Consider the following 22,841-nt stretch of genomic DNA (forward strand, 5'->3'; position numbering starts at 1 on the left):
CAGGGTCCAGCGAGCGTCGAGGTATAGGCACGACTCCAAACTCAGTCCAAAAAGGCGTAGAACAACATACAAGATGGGCCTTCAACCTCACCAGCCGGCCGCTGCGTTTTCCCTGGTGGCGAGTGCGCTTTCGTCGGTGCTTACTTCGAGAAGGTGGAGCCGGGACACACCAAAGGTGAGCCGGGAGCCTCGCCTGGAGGGGGGGGGGGGGGGGGTTCACGTCCACCATCATCCAATTTTACTATATTTCCAGCAGAAAATCGCAGATCCAGCAGTGTTTGGTGATCGTACACCAGTAGAGAGTCGACATCCTAGTCAAAAAATAAAATAAACAGCAAAAACACACACAGCAATGACAGTGACAGATGGCAAGCCACGCACAATGGCGCCATCTTGTTTTCAAGATCATTGCTGGTCACACTGTGCAACATGGATCTAATAAACTTGGGTACGACATGTATGTAGACTTTACAATGATGACACCTACTGACTTGTAGGCTACGACACACGTTTCTATAGAAGAATAAAACATCATTAGCCCGTGCTAGTGGTAAACAAATAGAGCACAATGAATCACATTTTGACAGTTGTGGTTTTTATGTGTGCTGAAAAAGTGGGAGTGGCGAAAGAGGAAGAAATAAGAGCTTGAAGTAAGCAGTTTTATGTTTTAGCACCATGTTGATTTCATGTAACATTTTTACTGGTTGTTCAGTAAACGTAGCTGCAAACACACTTTGCGATGAGCATCCTGAATTTCTGACACTGACAGGAAATGATCGTAGACTATCGTTGATAGCAAGACTGTAACAACGGCCGTCTTTGAACCTCTACAACTGTACAACATAGGACCACCGATTAGGAGCCACGATCACAGTAATCGCCACGATTGTTTCACGATGCCAATCTTTTATCTGCGGCAGCCAAAAATCGTGCATTGAGTCTCAGGCTTTAAACACTTTACTCGGAAAGTGCGCTCTTCACAACTTTTATCAGTGTTTCCTTGAGCTTCTTATCACTGCTCGTTACCTCCACATCAAGTTGTTCGGCAATCTGCAAGAGCCCTTCCTTCCTGCACGTCTCTAATAATATGTCTGAAGGAAATGCAAAGAAATCCTCCACTAAAGACGATGACATGACTATTAAGAGACAGAGCAAACACGAACACAATGCGAACACACGTGTAACTAGAGTGTTAAAATGACAAATCCCATCAGCCACTTCGCCAGGGATTGTCACAGCAAACACACTCCAAAAAGAAAACATCACCGTTACAGGATAAATAAAGACTTACCGCAAGTAATTCGTCAAATTCTCTTGAAACTCGATAGGCATCGCAAACAAAAGATACAGAAAAAAACAACCTCATGAAAGTGTCAGCTCATGAAAAATGAGAGAGTCCAGTTCCTAACTACAAACAAAACTAACTAAACCTACCTGATCTTCAAAGATGTACAGGACTCTGAGCAGTGTTTAAACACTGAACTCGAAGACAATTGGCCTTTCAAACCAAAAGCTTGAAGCATACCTCCGTCCAGAATAACCTTCAAAAATAAGAAAGGAATAATAACAAACTAAAATAACAAACAGTGCCTCGATAGAGGGATTATAAATCCAGCTGAGGAGACTCTAACTACCTGAAGTCTACTCATTTACACAGGTGAACACACAAAAACACAATGCATTACTTATACATGCAGCAATCTGGGACAAGCGGACAATTTTTTATTATATCCCGTTCGTTTAAGGTCACAACATAAAAGGGATCAGACAACAAATCTAATCAATGCAAATTGTTTTATTGAATTAAACTAAAACAACTTAATAAACATAAGTCTAGGGATAATAAAGGAAATCTAAGAAATAAATATGGCAACAAAACGGGTTAACTACATGATATAAGAAATGCAAAGGGGAACAAATGTTAGCGAATCAACAAGATCTTACATGTTGAGTCAGAGCCACTCCTGAGAAACCATCCCACAGATCTCCCTCAGGCAACAGATATGCTAAAACTTACATCTAGTGCTGTTTTATTATAGGCGGGATGCAATTTTTTTTCAATACAAGCATTACAGTCAAATGTAATTCATGCAACATTTCAAACCTTAAACCCATGGGGGAAAATCAATCCATGACAACAGATTAAAAGCAGCCCAATTCCATGTCCCTCATCTCTACCTAAATCTACATCTAAAAATCATCTTTGTCACCCAGTTTTGAGAACAGATTTTCCATCAGGAGCACACTCTTTAAATAAACAGGTAGCACAGTAGGTTTTGGATCAGAGCCACAGAGAGATGGAGGGGATGCCTAGATTTAGACTCCAAAAAGCTTAAACGTAGTTTTGGTTCAGTAATGGACATTAAGACATTTTATAGTGTTTTAACATTAAAGTTACAATCATTTTTTAAAGCGGACTTTAAATATAGTGATTAAATTTAGCTTTAAGGAAACTACAGAACAGCTTTTTTCTCATCTGGTGGATCAAGATCCAAAAACTGATTGCAAAAGTCAAGAGACATTTTTAGTTGATTCCGTTAATTATCATCTCTTTCAGAAAATCTGCCCTGTATTGATGGGTGAAAAGAAGATGATCTGTGATCTCATGTCTTTCTCGTCTTCTCTTCTCTTTGGAAGACGTCTCCATTTGCTTGCTGCTTCCATTGCAGATAAGCATGCGCTGACAAACCCTGATATATCAGCTTCTTCTTAATCTGAAGGGAGAAGAAACAGATTTGTTAGGTTAAGTGCTTACAATATGTCTGCTGGTCTTCATAATCGTGCCTTACCATGTTTGAATGTACAAACCCGATTTCAAAAAAGTTGGAACTCTTTACAAATTGTGAATAAAAACAGAATGCAATGATGTGGAAGTTTCAAATTTCAATATTTTATTCAGAATACAGCATAGATGACATATGGTGTTTGCTAGTTTCAGTCCGGTGCTGTTCACATTTTCCCATCCAGCGCCACGTCATTTAATTAGCAAATGCATTTGATGGATAGTCATCGCATGTATCAGAATTAGGCTATCTATTTGCTTGCACACAAGCAGCTCCGTTGTAATTGATGCAGTATGTGGTCTGGCATTGTCATGTTGGAAAATAAAAGGTCTTCCCTGAAAGAGACGACGTCTGAATGGGAGCATATGTTGTTCTAGAACTTGGATATATCTTTCAGCATTGATGGAGTCTTTCCAGATGTGTAAGCTGCCCATGCCACACACACTCATGCAACCCCATTCCATCAGAGATGCAGGCTTCTGAACTGAGCGCTGATAACAACTTGGGTTGTCCTTCTCCTCTTTAGTACGGATGACATGGTGTCCCAGTTTTCCAAAAAGAACTTCAAATTTTGATTCGTCTGACCACAGAACAGTTTTCCTCTTTGTCACAGTCCATTTTAAATGAGCCTTGGCCCAGAGAAAACTCCTGCGCTTCTGGATCATGTTTAGATATGGCTTCTTTTTTGACCTATAGAGTTTTAGGCGAATGTCACGGTGGATTGTGTTCGCAGACAATGTTTTCTGGAAGTTTTCCTGAGCCCATGTGGTGATTTCCATTACAGTATCATTCCTGTATGTGATGCAGTGCGTCTAAGGGCTGAAGATCACGGCATCCAGTATGGTTTTACAGCCTTGACCCTTACGCACAGAGATTGTTCCAGATTCTCTGAATCTTTGGATGATATTATGCACTGTAGATTATGATAACTTCAAACTCTTAGCAATTTTTCTCTGAGAAACTCCTTTCTGATATTGCTCCACTATTTTTCGCCGCAGCATTGGGGGAATTGGTGATCCTCTGCCCATCTTGACTTCTGAGAGACACTGCCACTCTGAGATGCTCTTTTTATACCCAATCATGTGCCCAATTGACCTAATAAGTTGCAAAATGGTCCTCCAGCTGTTCCTTATATGTACATTTAACTTTTCCGGCCTCTTATTTTTTGAATGTGTAGCTCTCATGAAATCCAAAATGAGCCAATATTTGTCAGGAAATTTATATTTTATTGTGAATTTATTTATTTGTAAATTATTCCTTCCCTTTTTTACTCACAATTTGTACAGTGTCCCAACTTTTTTTGAATCTGGTTTGTAACTTGTAGAAAAAAATATTTGCATATGTACGGTAGCACTGACTGATAAGATGCACACTTCAAAATTGTTAGTAAACTTTACAAATATTTACATAGAAATGGCAAGTTACACACTTTTTAATTAATGCGAAATTTTTAAGTATAAAAACTTTAGGTTCTTTTCACGTTTGTGAAATTTACAAGCATTTGCACAGCCACATTTTTTTCAGCACAGTAAATAAAAGATTCACCAATAAAAGAATCGCTGATCAGCATCGTTAGTCTTAATTTTTGTAAATGTTGCAGTTAAAGATTAAATGTCTCACCTCCTGAAGGATTGTGGCCGTTATATCTGGATCATTCACATTCTGATCCGATTCCACCTTTATTCTCAATATCTGTCTGAACACTGTTCCTGTGGGTTACACACACACACACACACATTGCACATTGAATAATTCATTGCCAATTTTTTTCTAATATCAAAGTTACTTATGGAAAACTAATTTGGTACATTCATCAAACTGAATATTTTGAAAAACATTCAGAAATAACAATTTCATAAAATGGCACGTTCCTCTAACATTTGCATAACCAAGAAAAGATCTTAGAAACAATAATGCTTTGAGAGAACATCCAAATGTAATATTCTCATATTATTTACATTATAGAATAAACTTTAAGAATAAACAAGAAGTAACTCTCTTGGTAAAAAAAAATAATAAAAAATGGGTGTTTTGAACATTTGAAAAAACAAAATTTATGGAAATGTTAGCAAAACATTGGCTGAACATGTTTTTGTAAGCTAGGCATTCAGTACTGAAAGCATTGTCAGAGTTTTTATGTTAACTGGAATGTCGCCAAAATAGAAACCGTTTTCCCATTGTGTCTGGTTTGGACACGGAAATTAACCATGGTTTTACCGTAGTAAAAGTGTATTAACATTACCATTTGTATGACAGCAGTTTTACTACAAATATCAGGGTTAAACTACCGTTAATTTGTGGTTGCCATGTTTCTTGTTTGTTTTATTTGTAGTAAAACCATGGTTGATTTTCGTAAGGTCTGTTTTAAGAAGCCACACCACACCAATCTTGGAGAAACACTCACTGTCGTAGCAGAAGAAGGGATTCGTTTGACTGCAATCCAGATCATCCCACAGTCTGCTTTGTCGTAAATGCACCACACAGTCTCCCGATCCATCCGGCTGACTGGAATGCCAGTTCCTGAAAGAAGACGTGCTGTTATCGGACCAGACGAAAGCGTCTTTGAAAAGCCCCATGTATGAGACATCTCCTGCAGGAATCAGCTTCTGGATCTGACAGTTCTCCTCCTTGTTCCTCACGCTGACCAACTCTGTGTAAGACTTTCTGCAGTAACTCTGAGCCTCTCTCCAGGACTTCTGCAGATTGACCAACACGTATTTGCTGTATGTCTGACCTAGGAGATAAAACAGATAAGCACTAAATCAGCAGCAATCAGCGCTTAACTCCATGTCTTGTGTTTCCACAGACCGATAATGATAAGATTTTAATAATTGGTCTAATTCCCAGAGAATAGCACGTCCACATCATTGGAACCACATGATTGGAATCATTTTTCCCAGCTGATGATTGATAAATGCCCTGGGAACAGTGTTTTGAAATATTACTCAAATGTTTGACTTGTGATTAGAATGGTGTTTAAAGTTTATGAACATTTTCCTTACAACATTCTACTAACTTTTCACCCAAAATATAACATTACATTTAAATAAAATAAAACATTACATTTATTTAAAGTACTAAGAATGATAAAATGTTTTTTTTAATCATATATTTTATAAGGTTACTAAAACGTTACTTAGAACCAGTGTTTGGAATAACGGCGTTAAAAAGAACGGCGTTTTGTAACGACGTTATTTTTTCAGTGACGGGGTAATCTAATTACTTTTCCCGTCGTTACAACGCCGTTAACTTTACTGAACGTTAAATGCGGTGCGTTACTATGCATTGATTTAATATGCAATCCGAACGTACCCCTGGCTCACACAGCGAGTGAGCAGGTGGGTTAATAACGAGATAAGCGATTATGATTGGCTAAGGCAAGGTCATGTGTTTCATGGTAGCCAATCAGAGCCAGTGTTTTTACACACACGCGCCAGCGGCGCCAAACACACACAGTCACACACACGCAACAGCTACACAGAGATTCGCAGCAGCAGGAGAAATGGCGAGTCAGGAGCAATCCGATGACAAGTTGGCATTTTCAAGGTGGAGATATAAGCACTATTTCAAATTCATTGTAGTCAAAGGCAAGAACGTGCATGTAATGTGTGACACACGCATCTACAAAGCTAGTGGCCAAAAACACTTTTCTTACAAAGAGTGCAGGATAAAACTCTTGCTGTCTGTTGACGTGCAATAAATCTCGAAAGTTATGTACGAACACCTGTCTGATCTACTTATTTCACTGCTAAAAAAAACAAATCTTTGACATATAGCAACTTTTTTTTTTTCTTTTACAGTAACGCAAATAGTTACTTTCCCTGGTAACGAGTCACTTTTATTATAGAGTAATTCAGTTACTAACTCAGTTACTTTTTGGAACAAGTAGTGAGTAACTATAATTAATTACTTTTTTTTTAAAGTAACATTCCCAACAGTGCTTAGAACCTTCTTCTAACTTTATTTTCACCCAAAATGTTATTTGAATGTTTATTTTTAATATTCTAAAAAGATTCAAATGTCAAACTTTTATTATTAAAATTATTTTTTTTAAATATTCAAACAATGTTTTCTCTCAACACTGAGTACGTTTATCAACTACAAACAACATCACAAGGATGTTTTGAGAATGTTGTTCTAAAACGGTTTTAAGAATGTAACAATACATTTATAAGAACGTTACTCTGAACGTTTTGTACTCTATAACTTAAAAAAAATGTAAGTGAAAGTTGTGAAAACGCTACCTATGATCTGAGTAGTTATTATTTCTGGTGTAAACAGTTTAGTTATCAATTAAATCAGTCATTTAGCAAACATTATTTTGAATAAAACTATGTACAGATGTGCATGAATGTAAATGCAGTACCATAGAGGTCTGAGTGGTAGCATATGAAGCTCCTGCGCGTCTCACAATCTGTGTCTCGAAAGTCTCCGATAGAATCCATAACTGAACAGTATTCACCAGTATTGTTAGTTGGTTCATGTTGTCCCCAGTTTCTGTATTCAGTTTCTCCGTCCTTGTAAATCTCTGGATCAGCCCAGCGCCACTGCTCATGACCCGTTTTCCTCAGTCCGATCCAGGCGGAGTCAGTGCTCATTAAGGTTTCAAGAGCCAGAAGATCCTTCATGTCTGCCCAGTCCTCCAGGGTCACCAGATCAATGTAATTCTCTCGGCAGTATCGCTGAGCCTCAGCAAAGGTTTTGTATTCATTCACAAAGTAGAAGTTCTTATTTGACTCCACGAAGGCGTTCAAACCTTTAAAAAAGTAAATATGCAGATGCAAAATATAAATATGATGCACACCATGTTTACATGCCTGGTTTTATTGCTTCAGTATCTCACCTGTAACACAGTTTATTCCACAGATCATGAGGATGAGAAGAAGCTTCTGCTCCATGGCTCTGTCCTGCCATCAGCAAATCATGACGAATTAAAAAATGTCTAAAAATTATACACTGCATAAAGTGATGTTCTTTCTCAGTATTTTTGTTTTGTTTTCAAGTACAAATATTGAACTTGTTTTCGCTTTGAATTATGTTGATGTGGCAGATATTTATTCTTATTTTAAGGATGAACTAATATCTAATGCATTTCTCACTTCTTAATTTCTGTCATATTGCTTTTAAGATTTTTTTGTAGTTTTGTCTTGTTTTCAAATAATAATAATAAAAACAAGCATGTGTCCATTTTAAAGCTTGTTTAGATATTTGTGGTAAAAAATGACTTTTTGCCATGTACATGAATAAGGGAAAAAAATCTGTATTTTTGTTGCTTTCTAATAACAATCAATATGTAATAATTGAAAACATTGTATGCATTGTAATAAGACTTTTTAAAATTTAATTTAATTTATTATTTGTGCTGGAAAACAAGACAAGTATAAAAAGTCAGAAAAGGTCCGGCCTCACCTGTTGTGTTGAGCTATCACAGAAATCTTTTAAAACGCTCTGACACTGATCTTGTTCTGCTCCTTCGGTTTGCTCTATAACTCTTCTGAATGACACTGACTGGTTTTCATCCTGACTTTGCTTAAAACATGAAACCCATCATTCAAAACACATTAAATCAACATGGAAATGATCAGTAGCTGAGGTCAGTGGCTTAGCCAGAATTGTATTTTTGGGCGGGCCTGGGCAAAAGTGAGCTAGCACTAGGCTAACTAGCGGACGGAGTCCAGTGGCTTAGCGCAAATCCGCGGCCCCCAACCGCGTACTCAAGGGTGGGTGGGTGCAAGGGGGGCTGGTTACTTTGAAATATTGTAAATATTTGCTTTAAACCAGGAAGGTGAGCCAATGGATATCACACAAGCAACGTGCAAACTTTGCACAAGTGTTATGCGGTGAACCTAAATCTCAGTCGATTCACTAGAAAGTGAAAGTAAAAACTGACTGCGCTTTCAGCATCTGATGCTGCATCGCACCACATATTCTCTCAAAGACGACGAGAGAATCTACTTCACATGCCGATAATGGTATTTAGCTAAATGTTTTAATTTACTCCCTTAATAGTCTCTTGTGCCCCGAACATAGTCTAGTGGGGGAAATTAAATAAATAAAAAATAAATAAAGATACAAGAAACGTATTACACGTTAAACAGGTTTTTGCTTTTTTTAAAAGTCAGTGCTTGAAATAAATCTTGATTTCAGTGTTAATAATTTTAATGATAGGCCTATAATTCATTGTATAATAAGCCTGTTTTTGGAAGACCTTTAAAAAAAAAAATTCAATGAGGAGTAAGCGAGATATTACTTTCTTTTTCTTTTTCTTAAATCAAGATTAATTTTGAATGTATCTTCCCCATGAAACTTACCCACATTAGCTGGAATAAAACTTTTTTTTTTTTAACCTACTATTCTAAGCTGCTGTACCTTTTTAAGGCACTGTTCTTTCTTTTGACATATTGCATGTGCGCACATTCATGAAATATTCTGGGGACCATGAAAATTTTGTGAAAATAATCATATGCTGGTGGTTTCTGGCAACAACAACAACAAAAAGAAAACGTGTCAGGCAAAGAGTTTATTTATTTTTTTATTTTTTGAAAGTATTTTTTTTTCTGGTTTGAACTCACTTAATCTTAAGTCATTTTGCTAAGAAAATCATTTCTGTAGTGCAAGAATCTGAAATAAAACAATTTATATGTAACACATTTCTGCCACAGTGTAAACATACACATAGTGTCTAGAGCGTTAATATTTCTGTAACTACACACATGTTACAACCCTCCAAATGGTTTGTGTACATACAAATGTGTAACAGGACATATATAACTTCATTTTGTAACAACAACATATATAGGAGTAATTAGAATCATTTGGTGGAGATTGGTAGGTTTAGGGATATGTGAAGTGGGAGGAGTTGGATCTTGAGTTGGATGGAGTTGGTGCACCACTGTAATACCAGTGTACTTACATGGTAACTCCTCAGGAACTGTCCACTTAATATAAAGTGTAACATTCTGGACACCAACCACAATTGATATGTAAAGCCTTACTTACTGACTGCTGCTGTGTTTCATTAGAGTAATGACCATACCATTCAGTAGGTTGTTACATATGTGTAGTTACACAAACATTGGAGCTGTAGATACGATGTACCAATGTGTACTGAACTACTGTACTACCACTTTCACGAGTCTCTGAACAGACCGATCCAGGCACACGTGTAGTTTCCACTGCAGTAATTCTGAGCTTTATTCCAGGACGTCACTGGATCAGTAACTACACTTGGCTTTCCTTCTGAAAAACATCAGAATAACTAGAATTAACTTTACAGACCAATTCAAATCGTCTATAACATATAAAATGTAAAATCACAGCTGTCATTGTGAAAGCAAAACTGCTTGTTTGAAGACAATCTATAGGTGTTACGTTCCGGGAGCAGCACTAACTTACCTCAAACACCCAAAAGAAAAGAGAAATAAACAACGTAACACTTTCCTTAACTCCCTAGCTGAACCAAAAACAGGCATGAAAGTAATATGCAAAGAAAAAGACATTCTCTCCCTACAGCTCCAATTTTAACTCCAATATACAGAAAAAAGGAAAATAAAAAGAATATATTACGTGCTAATTATCTTTAGCTTTTCAGCAAAGTAAAAAAGAAGCAACAGAAGCACTATTAGCACACAGCTACGACCCACACATTTACACCAGCATATAACAACAATAATAACAATGTGTCCAGGGACAGAACAATAGATTATACTGATTATTCTATCATTATAGATCAAGATTGTTTTCTATACAAAAACTCTAGTAGTTGCATAGTTATTAAAATCAAATGTAATGTTTTTAAGGCTAGACGCTACAAGCAAAATCGTTTTCATGCACTGGTGAGGTTTTGGTCTATTTTGCTTCAATAACATGTCTTCATTCAGATTAGTGGAAGGAAAACATCCAAAATACATACTTAAAAGTTTAGTTTATTACACTTCATTGATTATCATGTGTAGATTTGAAATACAACACATATCTCCAAAGGCAGTTTTCTCAAAAGGAGTTTTATTTTCACTTGAGCAGCACTTACACACACCAAAATTAGCAGTTTTATTCCTCTCTATGTTATGAAGGTTTTTACTGAGCTATTTGCTCATATATCATTCAGTGATTATAACATTTTATTCCTAAAAACATGGTGAAAATGTATTTGTTTTCTGTCTTTTGACAGTATTTTCTGATTTATGGTGGGATAAAAAATAAATCCCTGCAAAAACCTTAAACTCTAATATGTCATTAAAATGAACACACATTTTGAACCTGGCTTTATACAATGTTCAGATTTACAATCTGAAAATGTATGCAAATTAGTTTGTATTTAATATGATAATGCCTCATCTGCATATTTAATTATTTCAGAAAATACAAATAATTGTCTTAATGCACTGCGATAAATAAACTGGGGAAGTTCATCCTATTACTATTACATAGTGTCTTGTCTTAAGATCATTGAGGAAAAAAAAGTAAGTACAAATACCAAACAAATAAAACTAAAAAACAATCTCTACCCATATTTTAAACTAAAACATTTAAGTTAATGTAAAACAGACTGCAGTGATGTCCTCTGATTGACATATTGGATTGACACAACTATAATGTCAATCGATAAATATTAAAATTGTTGCAGAAACCAATATGTCAGCCCATAAATAAAAGTGATGTCTACTGATTGTCCATTGGGTTGACATATTGGTTTCTATACCAATATTAAAAGTGGCTACAAAAACTGATATGCCAATCAATAAATACTGTGGCAGGCTGAAGAAGGACATGACGCGAGGACACAGGTAAAGTCCCCGAAGGGTGAATTTTACTAAGGGTAGGGTGGTGAAAAGGCGTTGGTGTGAGGCGGTTTGGTGATCGGCTTCCTCTCCAATTGGTGTGGTGTGGGTCGGTGCTCTCCCGTGTGCGGTGGGGCTGGCGGTCACACACTGCTCTCTGCCGAAACAATAGCGTAAGGGGTTAGCCGAGTCTTGTGGAGACATCTCTCACCTCTGTGTTCGTTTGCTGGGTTTAAATAACCAGAGCTTGATGGGGCGCAGGTGTGGCCCCTCAGCCCGTGACGAGCAGGTGCAGGTGTGACAGCTCTGTTACCAGGGCGACGCTGACGAGAGCTGTAGGATGTTGAGTCTTACCATCACTTTGGCTACCCCCCCCCCCCAAACAAAAAACAAAAAGGGATTAATCAAATTACTGGCTTGATCTCACCAGAATTCAGTCATCCTTAGATTTACACAGTATTGCTTTCCATTCAAATAGTTTTTTTCTGGTCTAAATCCCATTGTAGGAAAATCACACTTGCAAAGACCAGCGCCATGCGTTCACATAGTCCAATCCAAATGTAAAATTGTAGTTTATCTCTCAACTTGTCCACTTCTTCATCGGTCTGGACAGGGGCCAGGTCACTATAGTTCTGTCGGCAGTAATCTTGAGCCTCGTCCCATGTTTTATACTCTTTGATCAGAATATACTCACATGAGCTGCACAGAATGAAAGACAGAAAGCCCTGTTTGGAAAAAAATGGTGTAAAATGCGACTTACTGGAAAACTATCACATTCATCCACAAAAATACACTCAACTGAGAGCAAAAAAAAGATGAATCAATCCTTGCTCCATTGCTGCTGTCATTAGCTTGGATTAGTGAGGTCTCATCCATAGACTAGCTAAAAATGAATGGAGCCTGTTTTAAAATATAGCTGTGAACACACATCCCAGTGGATTTGTGCACTGAAATCAGTATTGTCCTTATTTTTTGACCACAGCAGCATTAGGAATTCATGGTGTAAAGATTTGCTCAGCTAATGATCCACATCAAATGTGTTTACACAAATAAAGAGAGAATCAATCCAGACAAAAGTAGTTTGCATGAAGAACCATGACATTTTTAGTCTTTAGCATCCTTGCGCACCTGCCTTTAATGCATTAAGAACAGGAAGACTGTTTTGTGTTGAACTCACATGAATGGCACCACAAAGTTGGAATTACGAATGGGAAACTTCTCTTCAAGCCCAGCATTTCCTTGTAGGAAACCTGTCCATCTATATACATTTAAGTGTTTATTTTAATATTTGTGTCTGTAGATTTTAATACATATCTTTAAATCCTGGTTTCTGAAAATGAGTTTCTCCACTTCAGCAGCACTTACAGACACCAAACCTAACAGATTTATTCCTCTCTATATCCTGAAGATTTGCACTGAGGGGTTTGTTGATATAATTGTCACAGGTCGGAGCGGACCACAGATGTCGGGAGTCACGCCCCTTCCTAGTTTCCACCTCGAGGAGGTCCCAAGAACACCCCAATGACCAGACACACGAGAGACGGTAAGTATTAAAACAGCTTTATTAAATTACTAAAAAAAAAGGTATAGGGAAGGGAGGGGGAGGGAGGCTAAAATCCAACTCTCCAATTGGGGGAGTATCAGTCTCGAGTCTCTTAGACTCCGTCACGGGAGATCTCCGGTAAGTCCTTCACTCCTCTTTCCTTCTGGCTATGTGAAGACATTCAGCTTATTCACAAGTGCCCCTTTGTTCTAGCTTGCAGGCCAGCTGCCCGGGGCCCTCTCCTTTTCCTGGACGTATCAGATACAAGTGGTAAGTAATTAGAGTTTGAATGCATGATGGATACCTGCTGCTTCCCATGGTGAACTCAGAGGCGGCCCAGCGGGTTGGACTCCCAGTCGTCCGGATGCTGGTGGAGCTGCACAATGGCTGTCGGGACCCGACAGAAACCGTACTGGTAAGTGTACGGGAGGTGTTCGCGGTTCTGTATCCTGAGTAACGGGTCGACGTGCAGGTAGACACTTCAAAGGGACCTGCTAGATCTGCACAAGAACATGCAAGTATGTCAGGACTGGACATGGACGGTGGACAGAGGGGCCACTGGCTCTTCACTTGGGGCACAGGTAAGTCTGTAGGAAAGACAACTAAGGCTTCACTTGGGCATACAGGCGAACGTACAACACAATATGCTGGCTTTAGCTTTGGGCATAGGGTAAGTACATCAAAGGTAGCTGGGACGTCACTCTGGGCATACAGGCGAATGTACAACACAATATGCTGGCTTTAGCTTTGGGCAATAGCTTACGGTGAATATACAGGGAAACAGAAAGGGATGTTACTCACACCTTTTGGGGAAATAGACGGCAGGCGTTCCTTTTCTGAGGTTTAACCCAACTGCTGATAGAGAGGCGGGTCGGAGGCTTCTGCGTTGGGCCGAACACGGCCTCCGCGGATGTCACACACAGGTAAGTTGTTTCACCCAGGGTGTGCTACACTGGGTGGGTCGGACGCTTCCCTCTCCTTTCTGCCAACCAACAGGGTGAGAGATCTAGACAGGGGCGAACCTTTGAAGAACTCCACAGCAGGTAATACACCCACAGCTGATTTCCTCCTCCAGCAGCAAACTCCTCACCCTTAATACTTCCCACTATATCCACACTGTTCTTAATTGAATTTGTTTCCCACCTCCGTTACGTGGGGTAGAAGGGTCAGGATGTCATCGACGGCATCTAATTAGAGAGGTTTTCTTCGCCCGCCTCAGTACTTACTTCCTCCACAGGATTTCTTCGGGCCTGAAAGGTGGTTTTTGACGACAAACAGCACACTGAAATTTTCAAGTGTATACACTCACAGCAAAGGACAAAGGCTCACCCACTGCACTCCACACACTCTTGGTAAATTTAGGGTCAAACCCCCCGTCTGACCAAAGACTAGTCCTGGAAATAGTGAGAACACTGATGCAACGAATATTCCGAGTTAAACGTCGCCGCCACAACACCCCAACGTCTTCTCTCACTCCTGGTCCCAGCTCACCCACAATCCTCCTCCACGGTGGGGCCGCTCACTTACTATGCCAAAAACTCACAAAAACGCTCAGATAGTTTACTCCAGATAATTATGCTGCTGCACGATGGTTCTGAGTACTCACACCGTTACTAACACGAGGTCTCTTTTCCCTCTTCTTTCCAGCTCCTGGATACTTCTCCTGCTGCCATGTGACCTAAGAGGGCCTCCTTCTGCGATATTTCCGGTGAGTCTTACTGTTCTCAACCACTCAGAATTCATTACACATGTCCATAGAGCATTTCATAGTTAGATAGACATCCCAATATACTCAGCCCGGTTTCTGTTTCTGCCAAACCCTTGTCTCTGTCTTTGCCCAGCCAACAATATTCCTCCGCCTTCTTTCCGCTGCCTTTGCCCAAACACTCCAACTCACTCGCTGTATCGGCTAGAATAAACAACTTCTCGCTCTGCAGTTTCTGAGGCCCTCTTTATACTCCTCCTTCTCTTCACACTGCCCAATCCACGATCGCCCCGTTCATCTATCCACCTGCGATCAATGAAACCCTGATTTCCTTCCCCGGTGTTCCCGGAAGTAACCGGTGTTAGAGGAATTATCGTCCGGGCGGAACCAATCTCCGTCCTTTTAGTTCCGCCCTTACAAAGTCACTCAGTGACATAATATTCATGTTTTATTCCTGAAACATGGTGAAAACGTATTGTTTCTCTGTCTGTTGACAGTGACTCACTTTTCCAGTGTTAAGATTTAAGTTCTTGAAATAATGCCGCATGTAAACATAATATTACAGAAAATGCTATACAAAAAACATTGCTGATGTACTGAGATTGGTAAAGTATGGTCATATCTGTTATTTAATATTTTTACACTATATTTACCTGTGGTGTCTTTGCACTTTTTGTAGAAAATGAGTGTTGTTTGCCAATGCAAGTCCGTACAAGACACATAGTTTGTGGAATCATTGTGTCTGGATGATGCACATGCTAAACTGTAATGCATAAGTGTTATTCAAATCCTGAACCTTAAGTCTAAGTGATAAAAACAGACCTATAGATTAATTATATACTGTAGAGGTCCATCCATTTCCAGCCAGATGGTGTTTTAGCTGGTTTAAAATGAGAATGTTGTTTTTCAGCCTGTCGCAGAAAAGAGCTTGCACTCAATAATCGATTGATATTTAGCTCTTAACTTGTTTAATTCAGTCCACTCTTCATCAGTCTGGACAGTCGCCAGGTCAATGTAGTTCTTTCAGCAGAAATCTAGAGCCTCGTTCCATGCTCGGTTCTCTCGGATCAGAACATAATCATGTAAGTCACACAGAATGACTGAGAGAAACCCTGTTTAGAAGAAATATATTCATTTCAAACGATCCACTAATATGCTAAAATCAAAAACAGTTAGCAAGCATAAGATGTGACTTAATGGAGATGGAAAATTCCTTTAGTCCAAGTGAAAAATGTACGTACTACACAGATGCACTTTATTTTATTGATGCTATTTATGGTATAGACAGCCAAAATACACAAGACATATTTTTTTTTACATTTCTTATATTCTATAAAACATACATACAAACAAAACACACACTCACCTGAAAACAAAATAAGGTGCATGGGTCTTTGTTCCATCTCTGTTGAGCTTAGATTAGGTTCGTGAGTCTGCTAATGAACTGAAGTGTCTGAATTTGATTTGAAATATGGCTTGACTAAGGAGTGAATGCACACCCAATCTCATTTGCACATTTAAATCAGCATCATCATCAGTCATTACTCGGAACTGGTGGTCTGCATTTAACCCATCCAAGTACACACACCGTGAACACACACCCAGAGCAGTGGGAAGCTATAGATCCAGCAACTGGGGGTTCAGTGCCTTGCTTGCCTTGAGACTCAGATTAGAGTCTCAAATCTGATCCTCAGGATCTTTTGAGGAGCGTTTGTTTCCAGAAGCTTTACTTTCACTGTTCCTCAGCGGAGGAATGATCTTCACAAGCCTCCAGAACATCTCACATCTTCTGAGGAGCCTTGATTTCTTCAGCTCTCAATCAGTATTGGATTGCAGTGCAGTATATGTTTTAATCATAAAGTGACAGTGTCAGCGTGAGTAATTGTACAGTAAACCCACTGATCTGGATCCACTGTCATTAATAAAGATTACAAAGTGTGCAGATTCAACTTCCTTTATGTGCAGATTCAGCCAATAACAGGTAAACGTAATTTATTAAAGGCAGTTATTATAAGATCCATGGCCTGTGTTTAATTTGTAGTTTCATTTAACCATAACCACAAATAAACATTAATTAGGCCTACTATAATAACTATGATGAATTAAAATAAAAAAAAAATATTAAAAGATGAATAAGTTAATAAAATATATTGATTAATTCAGGTATAATGTAAGACTGTTGGCCCTATTTTGATAATATTTAATCGTTGTGTTTTTAAAGTGCTGATTTTTTACAAATTGCATGGAAACCAATGGGGGTCAATGGGGGAATCAATAGGACCCCAAGACATCTTAACAAAATTTGTACAGCCCCTCCAAAGTACATTTATGTGTTGAAGCATTACATGCACTTTCATGGCCCTAAATGAGAAATATTCAAAAAACTTTGAGAAGAAATAAATAGTCTAACTAGTATTGTGAGCATTTTGAAAATCTATAATTATTCTTTTTCAGCGTTTGGAACAGCTTTCCGTTTGGCTGCTGTCTCCATGAAAACTTCACATCCGCTGCCATTCCCTGCTCTCCGAGTTTCCGCTGGACCTGAAGACAGACCAGTGTTAGACATAAAGCTTTAAACTGTCTACTGGGTCATAGAATAACATTGCGAAGAAATGAATAGAAGAAATAACTATTTCACACATATAGACACCAGAGAACCTGGAAGCGGTTCTCCACAGAACGAGGGGGTTAAGGTAACAGATCAGCACTACAGATCACAGGTGTGGTGAGAAATAATGCTCACCTCCTTCAACAGAGCATCTGCAGTCACTTGATCAATGACATTATCACCGGCTTTCACCTCCAGTCTCAATATCTGTCGCTTTACAGTTGCTATGACAAGTGATGAAATACATAAAAATACAAACTATTAGATAAAGTCATATTCAGGACAATCTGAAACACAGGTAAAACAGTTGAAGTTAAACCATTGTTTTTCTTTGGCTGGTTTTATCTCCACTTTAGCAACTCTTACATACAGTACAGTACACCAAACTTAACAGTATTATTACTATTATTATTTTATTCCTAAAATGTCATGAAATCGTGTTGTTGTTTTTGTCTGCTGACGGTGTTTTATGCATTAATAAAAACAAAAATCAAACATGCACTCTGTAAAAACCTTTAACTCTAATAAGTCAACAAAACTCAACAACTGAACCCACAACTGAGATTACGACAAACTCTCCTACTACTTCAACTACACTTCCAACTACTGTCTCTACAACAGAAACGACACAAACAACTGAGCCTACAACTGAGATTACGACAAACTCTCCTACTACTTCAACTACACTTCCAACTACTGTCTCTACAACAGAAACAACACAGACAACTGAACCTACAACTGAGATTACGACAAACTCTCCTACTACTTCAACTACACTTCCAACTACTGTTTCTACAACAGAAACGACACAAACAACTGAACCTACAACTGTGGTCCCAACAACCCCCAAAACAACCCATTTAGTTCTTTTTAGTTTTTCCAGTGATGAAACTTTTGTGGATGATTTGTCAAATACAGCTTCAGATGCATATAAAACCAGAGAAAGCAGAGTCTTAATTGAGGTATGTTGCATAGCAAAATCCCAAGGTGCTATTTGCACTGCTAGTTAAATAGTAACATATTCCTTACATTTGATTGTCTTCAGTATTTCATTCTGCACAAGAGTGTAGATATTACTGTGCCTAATTAACCCCTTACCAGTCACCCCCCGTTTTTGGCATGGAGACAGAAATGACATACCCAAAATAAAAAAGTTTCTGCTCATGATTCTTTCTGACTAGATACATATTATTAATATTATTATCATTATTTCAAGGTCATATTATATTTTCATACTTTTGCTATTTCGAAGCATTATGATTACTTGTGATTATCTGAGTAAGTCTCATTGGTGGTGATAGTGGCCGCTGCCGTTAGAAACATGTTAAAGTCATGCATGCGCAATACAACACCAGAAAGCTGTTGCCTTTCTGTCACGCTTGTAATGGAGGACAGGAGGCAAATGCAAGTAAATGATGTTTATTGAATGGAGGTTGTGATGAATGGATGCTGGAGAGTGACACAGGGACCTCGACGGCAGCACAGACAGGTGAGTGGGTGATTTGAGTGCGTTGGTAAAGGTGATGGTGGTGATAGATCCGTGAATGGTGGCGGTAATCCAGAAGCGGCCGAACAGGAAACAGAGCATGAGCAGGAACGCTGAAGGACGAACAGACATGAACACCGATGACCTCAAACAACAATCTGACAAACAAGAGACGAAAGACAGGGCATTAAGTAGGCTGTTGGAATAAGCTGCAGCTGCTGCTGATCAGATGATCAGCGGTAACACCCACATGAAACAATCAACATGACGTAACATGAACACAGCAGGAGACGGTGAACATGAACCGTGACAGTACCCCTCCTCCTAAGGACGCCTCCTGGCATCCCCAGTATCTCTTACCTGTCGATTGTAATCATCGATAAGGGAGTGATCCAGGATCTCCCTAGCAGGCACCCAACTTCTCTCCTCCGGACCGTAACCCTCCCAGCCCATCAAGTACTGAAATCCGCGTCCCCTCCATCTAGAGTCCGTCTAGAGTCCCCCCATCTATGAGTCGCGGCGGGTGGGGGTGGGGGGGGAGTGGTTGGGAACCGGGGTAGGCGGATTAATGGGAGAATGAAATACGGGCTTTATTTTAGACACATGGAAGGCGGGATGAATTCTCCTGTACGCAGGAGGGAGTTTAAGACGGACTGCCACCGGGCTAATGATCTTGGTGACAGTAAACGAGCCAATAAATTTGGGAGCCAATTTATTAGATACGGAGCGGAGAGGAATATTCTTAGTAGAAAGCCACACTTTTTGACCCACAACGTATACAGGAGGCCTAGAGCGGTGGCGATCGGATTTGGCATTAGTGTGCGTCCCCACTTGGAGTAGAGTCTCGCGGGCTCTAGTCCAAGTGCGGTGACACCTCTGGACGAAGGAGTGAACGGAGGGGACCGCGACCTCGGATTCCAGACTGGGAAAAATAGGTGGCTGGTAACCTACAGTGGTTGAAGTAACCCATCAGGGGGTCGATTGGAAGTCTTACCAGTGGCACAAACCGAGCAAGCCAAAACAAAACTGTGAATGTCGCGAGCCATAAGTGGCCACCAGAATCGTTGCTTGACCAAAAATTTAGTACGGTTAACTCCTGGATGGCAAGCCACATTAGAGCAATGTCCCCACTGGATAACGTTGGATCGTAATCCCTCCGGCACAAATAAGCGTTTCGGTGGGCACACGGGCGGAGGCTTTACCCCTTCTAAGGCCGTCTTGACCTTTGATTCGATCTCCCATGTGAGTGTAGAGACCACTAATGTCTCAGGAAAAATACCCTCGGGAGTGGACGGGCGTTCGGAACGGTCAAAAATACGTGACAAAGAGTCGGGTTTAATATTTTTGGAACCCGGGCGGTACGAGATAGTAAAATCAAAACGTCCGAAAAAAAGTGCCCACTGAGCCTGCCTGGAGTTCAACCTTTTGGCAGAGCTAATGTATTCTAAATTCTTGTGGTCTGTCCATACAATAAAAGGAACCCCCGATCCTTCTAACCAGTGGCGCCATTCCTCTAATGCCATCTTCACTGCCAACAACTCTCGGTTACCAATATCATAATTTTGTTCGGCAGGAGATAAATGATAAGAAAAATACACGCATGGGTGGACCTTGTCGTCTGAGGGAGAACGTTGCGATAACACTGCTCCTACCCCCACCTCCGACGCATCGACCTCCACCACTTCCTGTTTGTTGTTGGCGGCTGTACTGCGTTTGAGCTCCGTCACTATATTCTTTTCATTGACTATTTTTAACCCATAAATCAATTTTATACATCATCGTTTCCGTTTATATAACGTGTGAATATATCCTCTATTGTATTCTACAACAAAAACAATCAGAGCGCCTCGCTATCACTAGTTTTATTTTGATCTCCCGGGTCCGCTATTAGCTTTTAGCCCGTTAGCATCAGCGGCGTGGTTGCGCTAACATTGCTAATACTCTATTCACACACATTACCACTGCTGTACTCACTGTTACTTGCTTTAATGGTGGATGAATGTCTCCACTCTGTGCAGCTCGAGCTCGAGGCCGTGGGAAAGCAGATTCGCGACCTGGAGGTGAGGCAGGCCCAGCTGAGAGAGCGGAGAACAGCGCTGGAATCATCCCGGGCTGACGCTCACAAAAGTACACAGCGATCTGCTAACAGTCCCACCACGTCTACTCCGTGTGTTTCTCTGCACAGGCCCGGTGCACCCAGGACGCGATCTTCCCAGATGTCCTTCACTGCGACGCCGGGACACCACGGACCCTGGGTGCATCCACAGCGGAGGACGCGAGCCGGGTCCCGGGCGACGACTTCTCCCCCTCCTGCCTTCGACATCTCCATCCGGAACCGCTTCGCTCCCCTCCGCGAGACAGGACGCGACGCTGTGATCATCGGAGACTCCATCGTCCGACACGTAAGTGCTACGTTAGCCGAAGGTAAAGTGCACACTCATTGTTTGCCTGGTGCTCGTGTTCTCGATGTTTCTGCGCAGATACCCGCGATCCTGAAGGTCGACAAGAGCCCCAGAGCGGTCGTGCTTCACGCCGGGGTTAACGACACCACGCTGCGGCAGACGGAGACGCTGAAGATGGACTTCAGCAGCCTGATCGAGACGGTTCGCAGCACGACGCCCGCGGCGACGATCGTCGTGTCAGGACCACTGCCCACGTATCGACGAGGACACGAAAGGTTCAGTAGACTTTTTGCTTTAAATGAATGGCTGTTGTCATGGTGTAAAGAACAGAAACTGCTATTTGTTAACAACTGGAATCTTTTCTGGGAGCGTCCTAGGCTGTTTCGCGCTGATGGATTACACCCCAGCAGAATCGGAGCGGAGCTGCTCTCTGACAACATCTCCAGGACACTTCGCTCCATGTGACTAGTAAGACAATTCTCTAATAACTATTATGATGAGTTTTGTTCCACCCGCTTAAATGATAAAAGTACTTGTGCTGTAAAAACTATTAAGACTGTGTCTGTTCCCCGAATAGTGAGGTCAAAATATAATGTAGGATCTAGAAAAAATCTCATCGTAATTAAACCAGAAAAATGTAAAGTAAATGAACAAAAACAATTTTTAAAGTTTGGGCTCATAAATATTAGATCACTCACACCCAAAGCAGTTATTGTAAATGAAATGATCACAGAAAATAGTTTTGATGTACTCTGCTTGACTGAAACCTGGCTAAAACCAAATGATTATTTTGGTCTAAATGAGTCTACTCCACCAAACTACTGTTATAAGCATGAGGCCCGTCAGACTGGTCGTGGCGGAGGTGTTGCAACAATATATAGTGATATTCTCAATGTTACCCAGAAAACAGGATACAGGTTTAACTCTTTTGAAATACTTCTGCTAAATGTTACACTGTCAGACATGCAAAAGAAGTCTAATGTATCTCTTGCTCTGGCTACTGTGTATAGGCCACCAGGGCCGTATACAGAATTCCTAAAAGAATTTGCAGATTTCCTCTCAGACCTTCTAGTTACAGTTGATAAGGCGCTAATCATGGGAGATTTTAATATTCACGTTGATAATGCAAATGATACATTAGGACTTGCGTTTACTGACCTAATAAACTCCTTTGGAGTCAAGCAAAATGTCACCGGGCCCACTCATCGTTTTAATCATACACTAGATCTAATTATATCGCATGGAATCGATCTTACTGCTATAGATATTGTACCCCAATGTGATGATATTACAGACCATTTCCTTGTATCGTGCATGCTGCGTATAACTGATATTAACTATATGTCTCAGCGTTACCGTCTGGGCAGAACTATTGTTCCAGCCACCAAAGACAGATTCGCAAATAACCTGCCTGATCTATCTCAACTGCTATTTGTACCCAAAAATACACATGAATTAGACGAAATTACTGACAACATGGGCACTATTTTCTCTAATACATTAGAAGCTGTTGCCCCCATCAAATTGAAAAAGG

The 22,841-nt window shown here is 40.1% G+C and overlaps 1 protein-coding gene across 1 annotated transcript in view; it reads right to left on the reverse strand.

Moving 5' to 3' along the window:
- Window positions 1-2,526: 2,526 nt before the first annotated feature.
- Window positions 2,527-22,841, reverse strand: part of LOC132096245 (macrophage mannose receptor 1) — a 51,736-nt gene continuing 31,421 nt past the window's right edge. Inside the window, exon 4 of the mRNA XM_059501505.1 lies at window positions 2,527-2,714. Within this exon, the coding sequence (XP_059357488.1) occupies window positions 2,604-2,714 (111 nt within the window). The 3' untranslated portion in view covers window positions 2,527-2,603. The remainder of the gene's footprint in view (window positions 2,715-22,841) is intronic.

Source organism: Carassius carassius, chromosome 2 (genome assembly GCF_963082965.1).
Source record: "Carassius carassius chromosome 2, fCarCar2.1, whole genome shotgun sequence".
Lineage (NCBI taxonomy): Eukaryota > Metazoa > Chordata > Actinopteri > Cypriniformes > Cyprinidae > Carassius > Carassius carassius.